This window comes from Protobothrops mucrosquamatus, unplaced genomic scaffold (assembly GCF_001527695.2).
Source record: "Protobothrops mucrosquamatus isolate PMUCROS unplaced genomic scaffold, P.Mucros_1.0 scaffold775, whole genome shotgun sequence".
In the NCBI taxonomy this organism is placed as follows: domain Eukaryota; kingdom Metazoa; phylum Chordata; class Lepidosauria; order Squamata; family Viperidae; genus Protobothrops; species Protobothrops mucrosquamatus.
Window position 1 is genome coordinate 470366 of NW_015387043.1, and position 7917 is coordinate 478282.

General features: G+C 42.0%; 1 protein-coding gene across 1 annotated transcript in view; it reads left to right on the forward strand.

Annotated features, from left to right (window-relative positions):
* Nucleotides 1-2379: 2379 nt before the first annotated feature.
* The window catches only part of SLC39A13 (solute carrier family 39 member 13), a 14292-nt gene continuing 8754 nt past the window's right edge, over nt 2380-7917 (forward strand). The window contains exons 1-4 of the mRNA XM_015818656.1: nt 2380-2698; nt 3747-3860; nt 5115-5236; nt 6067-6219. Of these exons, the coding sequence (XP_015674142.1) occupies nt 2431-2698; nt 3747-3860; nt 5115-5236; nt 6067-6219 (657 nt within the window). The 5' untranslated portion in view covers nt 2380-2430. The remainder of the gene's footprint in view (nt 2699-3746; nt 3861-5114; nt 5237-6066; nt 6220-7917) is intronic.

Here is a 7917-nt window from a genome sequence, read left to right on the forward strand (position 1 = left end):
CTCAACTGATGATACTGCATGTTAATAATAATAATAATAATAATAATAATAATAATAATAATAATAATAATAATAATAATAATAATAATAATAATAATAATAATAATAATAATAATAATAATAATAATAATAATAATAAAGTTGGAAGGGACCTTGGAGGTATCTAGTCCAACCCCCTGCTCAGGCAGGAAACCCTATACCATTTCAGACAAATGGCTGTCCAGTCTCTTCTTAAAAACTTCCAGTGTTGGAGCATTCACCACTTCTGGAGGCAGGTTGTTCCACTGGTTAATTGTTCTAACTGTCAGGAAGTTTCTCTTTAGTTCTAGGTTGCTTCTCTCCTTGATTAGTTTCCATCCGTTGCTTCTTGTCCTGCCTTCAGGCGCCTTGGAAAATAGCCTGACCAAACAATGGTTGATCTCACCATTGAGAGGGAGAGGGAGAGAGAAACTCTGCTAACCCCAAAGAGGGGCCTAGGCAGTGATTTCCCTAATCAACACTGTCTGGGACTGGCTCCAGAGAAATAGAGAACCACCATAAAATGTTGCTCCCAATCCCCAATCCACAGAGCCACCTCAGAAGGATACCATGGTCAACAGTATAGAAAAGTGCTGAGGGTTCAAGAAGCACAAGAATGTCTCCTCCTAACTATGTCTCTTCTGCCCTAAGGCCTGGTGGATGGAATCCATTCAGGAAGGGGGAGGAGCTAACTGGCACTTGGTTTCTCAGCTGAGCCAAAGGCATATATCCTCTTCTTTCCAATGTTCTTTCTTTAGAAGTAAAGGTTTTTCTTGGCAGATGACAAGCACATACTTGGGGATGAGTGTGCCCTATCACTATCCCTATTATAATTCTGTGGTGGGTTGGGTATGGCAGGGATAAATATTTTTGCCTGTTATGTACCCAAGAACAGTCAATCAGGAATGGCGCTGAGTGACATTTCCCTATTTAAAGTAAACAAAACTGGATTAACGTTGCTCTCCTTGAAATAAAAAGAGAGGTAATCTGAATGGGAACAAGGAGAATAGATGCTGTGAGAGAGGTGATTTTCAACTCACTGATAGTAAAAAAAGAAACATAAATCTGGTTTTTCTCTCTTGCTTTCAGGGATTATCCAGCCAGGCTGATTCCACAGAGTCACGATGGGGGAAAGGTTGCTCCGCCGTGGAATTCTCTCTTTCCTGTTGCTCGGTGCCGTCTGTCAGGCCCAGGATCTTCCACTGAGCCAGGAAAACAGAGGGACGAGCTCCCTGTGTGAAACAGANGGAAACCCTATACCATTTTGGACAAATGGCTGTCCAGTCTCTTCTTAAAAACTTCCAGTGTTGGAGCATTCACCACTTCTGGAGGCAGGTTGTTCCACTGGTTAATTGTTCTAACTGTCAGGAAGTTTCTCCTTAGTTCTAGGTTGCTTCTCTCCTTGATTAGTTTCCATCCGTTGCTTCTTGTCCTGCCTTCAGGCGCCTTGGAAAATAGCCTGACCAAACAATGGTTGATCTCACCATTGAGAGGGGGAGAGGGAGAGGGAAAGAGAAACTCTGCTAACCCCAAAGAGGGGTCTAGGCAGTGATTTCCCTAATCAACACTGTCTGGGATTGGCTCCAGAGAAATAGAGAACCACCATAAAATGGTGCTCCCAATCCCCAATCCACAGAGCCACCTCAGAAGGATACCATGGTCAACAGTATAGAAAAGTGCTGAGGGTTCAAGGAGCACAAGAATGTCTCCTCCTAACTATGTCTCTTCTGCCCTAAGGCCTGGTGGATGGAATCCATTCAGGAAGGGGGGGGAGCTAACTGGCACTTGGTTTCTCAGCTGAGCCAAAGGCATATATCCTCTTTTTTCCAATGTTCTTTCTTTAGAAGTAAAGGTTTTTCTTGGCAGATGACAAGCACATACTTGGGGATGAGTGTGCCCTATCACTATCCCTATTATAATTCTGTGCTGGGTTGGGTATGGCAGGGACAAATATTTTTGCCTGTTATGTACCCAAGAACAGTCAATCAGGAATGGTGCTGAGTGACATTTCCCTATTTAAAGTAAACAAAACTGGATTAACGTTGCTCTCCTTGAAATAAAAAGAGAGGTAATCTGAATGGGAACAAGGAGAATAGATGCTGTGAGAGAGGTGATTTTCAACTCACTGATAGTAAAAAAAAAGAAACATAAATCTGGTTTTTCTCTCTTGCTTTCAGGGATTATCCAGCCAGGCTGATTCCACAGAGTCACGATGGGGGAAAGGTTGCTCCGCCGTGGAATTCTCTCTTTCCTGTTGCTCGGTGCCGTCTGTCAGGCCCAGGATCTTCCACTGAGCCAGGAAAACAGAGGGACGAGCTCCCTGTGTGAAACAGANAAAAAAAGAAACATAAATCTGGTTTTTCTCTCTTGCTTTCAGGGATTATCCAGCCAGGCTGATTCCACAGAGTCACGATGGGGGAAAGGTTGCTCCGCCGTGGAATTCTCTCTTTCCTGTTGCTCGGTGCCGTCTGTCAGGCCCAGGATCTTCCACTGAGCCAGGAAAACAGAGGGACGAGCTCCCTGTGTGAAACAGATGCTGGGTCCTGGGGAGCTGTATTCAGTGAAGAACGCCTAGATGCCTGGATCTGTTCTCTGATTGGTTCTCTTATGGTGGGATTGAGTGGGGTTCTTCCTCTACTCTTCGTTCCTCTCCAGACGGGAGCAGCATTGAAATCAGAAGGTAGACCAGTTCTTCAGCAAAGCCTTCTTGTTCGTCTTGCCTATCATTTGTGCCTGTTCTCCCCAGTCAGTGAATACTAGAGATGGCCTGTATGTTTAAAGCAGTAGCTGAGTGCTATTTATGGCCATGTAATGCTCCTTCTTTGAAATGTGGTAATAATCTGTTCTGTCGTTTTGCAAAGTAACGTCATGGCTAAAGGTGAGGCCTCATGTTTTGTTCAGCGAGTAGTTTAAAAGTCACGTTGGACTTCACCCATCGTACTTTATCCTGTTAACCAAAATTTCACAACCCAAGAAGTGGAATTCTCTGATTTACTTAAAGGAAGATAAGGAAGTGTTTTTGCATGTACCTTAGCAGTTTGTACCATTTGATTTCCATTAGTTATAGCAATGACCAAAATATTAGACAGAAGGTTGAAGCTCTACTCACTGGCCACAAGAAAGCCAACTCGGTACCTTCTCAGTGGCTTTTCAGTTTTTGCCAGTGCCCAGCCAGTTGTGTTGTCTTACATCTTAAATACGTGTGTGGGTTAAATCAATCAATATATTCTCTAGCAAGTGATCAGATCTTTGGAATATCCATAACTTGTTTATTTGCCAAAGGGCCAGACATCAACTATCTTGTTTTTTTCTATTGGGTCCAACGCAGATGGCAGTGGGAACCTCCCAGTGTGCAGCTTTTGCTGTTCTCAAAAGTACAACTTAGAGCAGAGGTCCCAACCTTTTAGCACCAGGGACCAGTTACGTGAAGAGAGGTTCTTCCACAGACTAGAGGGAGCATGGTTTTGTGCGCTGCCTGCATCCCGCAGATGGGGCTTTGCTTGTTTGTGCGGACCGGTTGCTGGCATGCTGCGGCCCGGTACTGGTCCATGGACCAGGGGTTGGGGACTTAGAGTTTAAAGTTTATCAGTGTTTTGTTGGAAGCAATGGATCTGAGCTGATTAAATAGCTGTATCTGTATCTGTTGTCTGCAAATGTCTTCTGAGACTTGTCATGTGTAGGAGAATAAGAGCAAACCCTGCAGTGACTGGCTGCTATTTGTTTTTCAGAGGGATCCCATCGAATGAAACAGCTGCTGAGTTTTGCTGTCGGTGGGCTTCTGGGAAATGTGTTTCTCCACTTGCTTCCGGAAGCCTGGGCCTATACTTGTAGTGCTGCTGCAGGTAATACCCAAACCTATATCAAGATTATGAGACGGGTCCACTTCATCACGTCTGTGAAGATGTGTTGTAGATTCTGGAACGGGTTCATTTTGGGGGGTTGCAATCATAGAAAGGCCTGGTATGATAAAGAATCAGGCACAGCCAGTGTATATCTATAGGGGCAATAAGGTGAAATATAGACAAATTGAATGCAACTCCTGAACCTTCATGTGCTATAACACTCTTGGATGGCGAGGGAGCGAAGCCCTATAATTAACAGATTGATTAGTAGAAGTCGCATCTTCTGACCTTGTAGCACACCAGGAACACCATTAAGAGAGGCACCTGTCCTTGTTTTGCTGTCTGCTTTGAATTTGCAGAGGTTATCTTTTCTTAAAACTGTCAGGGGCGATTCTTCTGGAATGTGTCTCGTTTGTTTTGTTATCTGGCCTCTGGGCTTCCTCATCTCACACATCTCTGCCTGCCATGCTTGTTCAGCTCCAGTCAAGAGCGTGAAGCTGACTGTAGTCCGTTTAATCAAAGGTACCATTTAAGAACTTGCCAGGCTATGCCAGGAGGATATATTAGCTATTCCAAGTTGCAGGTTTCTAGCTGTGCGTATAATTTGAGAAGGCTTGGATGCTAAATTTTCAGCTTTCAACATGCATGGTTATAGCCGGAGTTGTACATGATTCTTTATTCAATAAATCCTAGTCTTGTTCGAAGGCTAATGCATAAAACACACAGCTTTCAGGACTCAGGCTTTCAAAAAATAAAATCAACATTCCGTAGCAAAACCTGGATAGGCAGGAAATTACATCGATGAAGAATCTAGGAAGAAAAGGAGTTAAATATACTGTAATAGCCAGAAGGAAACAGGGTTATGCAAACTTACAAGCCCTTAACTTTAAAAAAAAAAATACTTTCAAGTAATTAACCGCAATCAGACTTTTAGAAAGATGAAAATCAGATTATTATTTTTCAAGAGTACAAACTCCATGCTGGATACTATATTATCAATATGCTACAATTAGGCCTTTCTCACAATTTTTATTACGGGCTATGGTACTTTTATTATAAATAGATCATACTTTTTCAAATTATGTTTTTCTGGTACCCAGCTTTTGTGGGTACAATAAAGCAACGAAACTTGCCCTCTACGGAATCAGTTTCCCTGGGGATGCTTAGAGCTGTGAAGAATCATCCTGTGCAGCCATGATTTTTAGGGGTACAGCAGGAACTGATTGCTCTACTTCTTCTCCCCACCCTTACAAGGAGAAGGGCAGAGCTTCCAACAGCAGAAGCTTCTGGGGCTCTGGGTGATCATTGGCCTACTGACCTTCCTGAGTCTGCAAAAGATGTTCCCATATAGTGAAAAACAAGGAAGCGCCAACTTGGTGAGTGGACTGTGGAAGGAGCACTTGAATTCACTTTAGATACGGCATGATGTGCTGCTCTTTGCTCCGCATGACACTTTATCCCATCTGTTTCTTTGAAGCTTCTTTCATGGTTTAGGAATTCAGTGTATAAAAACTATGGGGGGAGAAGAAAGGCATTTATTCATTTATTGTGCCCCACAAGAATCTTCTACTAATAGTGAAGAGCTTTAGGCACTGTGTCAAATTTCTCTCTTTTCCGTTCCTGCCCTCTGCTTCTGCACTGAGCATAAACTGTTGCGAATATCTAGTTTCTGAAAGTTGTATGTGTGTATCCTATAGCTACGCGGTGCTTTGATACCCAAAATAGGCTTTGCGGCGCAGAAGGATCCAGATGTAGCACCTGTCTGCTGTTCTTCAAAGCGCCCACATTGTTGTCTGGGATCATGTAGCAGCTTTGTGGAGGGACAGCCCCATGGAAAGGCAGAGTTGCTTTTAAAGAGTTACAGGCAGATGCTACATTTATGTCCCCGTGTGCTTGAAGCATCTTTTTGGAAGTGTCTTGCAAATTTCAAAACAGCAATTTTTCATGGTTCTTTTTTTTTTTTTAGTGTGTGGTTTGGGGTGGAGTTAGAGAGACTGGAGCGAATGTTATCGATTTTGCTTCCACAGCAATGTTTGGAGTATATAAAGGTGTTTAATTTGTGTGACTTTGCTCTCACCTAGTATATATTCAAAATGATACCTTGTGCGTTGCATTTGGAATGGGATGTTTTAAAGGGAATAAGAGAAACCTCTTAGCCACTGTTTGATGGACACGGATAAAGTTCAGCCATTTCTCCATGATTTAGATCAATAATTGCAAACCGGTTACCGAAACGACCGTGAATGGCAGCAGCTTCTCTAGGCAAGAGGCAGACGCTCCAGTCCAAAGAAAGAAGTCAAGCACTGCTCATTGTAATGGGTCTTCTCATTTACTCTCATCATCAGCTCAGAAAATCAAGGTAAAACATTTCTTGATGGGCTCTAGAGAGCCATGGGCCATGGAGAGATAAAATAAACCACTTGAAGAAAAACACTGAAAAGAAGTTCATGGCCTGTTGAAAATAAACAAGTGGGATAGGATCCTAAAGAAGAGCAAACTTTCCATTTGTTACACTTTGTACTATTAAATATAGAGCTGCTTTATATTGACTGCGACTATTAAGACACCCAACCCTGTATATCCCATTTTCACATGTGCAAGTCTTATCTGTTCTGGCTGCCTCCTTGTATAGGAGATGCCAAGGATTGCAAAATCTGAGATTTTGCATATACAAAAGATACCCTTTGCCACTGAACTAAGGTACCATCTCCATCTCAATGCCCCATATACCTGGTCCCCAAGTATATTCAACTTTAATTCTTTGTAAGGTTACGTTTAGAGAGAGAATAGGACTAAGTAAGTGGTCTGGACTCAAAGGGGAAAAGTTGATTTGTAATACCTTCCATAAAGAAGCAAAAGACACATTTGATTTAAAGCTGTTCCAACAGGGGTGACATGTGCATGCAGACACATACCTAATTCCTTTTTTTTTCCTCTTTGAATTCAGATGGTTGCACAGCCCTAATAAACAGCCAGTGTCTGGATTTTAACAATATTCTTATTCTGCAATTGCTAGAGGAATGCTATTTTCTGCATTGCAGGAACTCTGTATTCTTAAAAATACACTTTCCAATCGAGGAGCTTGGTCACACATGCTAAGGGATAGATGCTGTGTTCTTGTTGAGAACTATCAGGGCATATAGCGTTATGCTCGTCAAAACGCAGTAATGCTGAATCGGCTGGATTTTGTATTTGTGTGTTTCTAGGGACATCATTTAATTCCATGTCGCTGTTTCCAAAGCAATGTACCTCCTTGATCCCATATTCAAAATATTTATTCATGTCTTTATTAGCATGAATACATTTACTGTATATTATGTAAATTTGTACTCAGAGAAAATAAAGATCTTTATTCCAGTCACAGACCAGCATAAGGTTTACAGAATAAAAGTATTACTATGTGAATAGTTTGCATGCAAAAATTTAGGCTCCCTAATCAAACTGTATGATTCAGTGGATCCCTAAATGAACAAAAGCTGGCACAACCTCTACAAAGGTAAACACCACTATTTCCTGCAAACTGGAAATCAAGTTCTTCAGCTACAGTTGTTGCCAATTAAGAATAAGATAGTAGTGAATATGGCAAGTTTCAGAAGTTGGGTATTTAGTCAGCATTGTAATACCTCTTTTGGCAGGAATGACAGCTTCTCACGTTTCCTGTAGTCAACAGAGGGTCTTTCTACTGTATTCATTTGGAATTTTCCCCTTTCTCTAGCAGATATTTCCTAGCTCAGAAATATTCATATCACAGGTTTCTGTACCTGCACTGCATTATTGCTCTCTGTCACCATGTGATACAGGTTCTTTTTGAACCGGATGGTGTATTGTTCTTTTGCAACACAGAAAACAACACAGTAGACACTTTTTTGCTTTAAAAAAAACTATTTACAACAAATGTTTGCAACAAATATTTACAACACAGTCCCAGTGTTGGGTTTCCTCCTAAGTCTCCTTCCCAGAGACTATCCCCTTCTATCTCTCCTTCCTCCCCTTTTCTCTCTGATTCTCTTCCCCATTTCTGGGCTTGATGAGAGAGGGAGGGAGGGAGGGAGAGAGA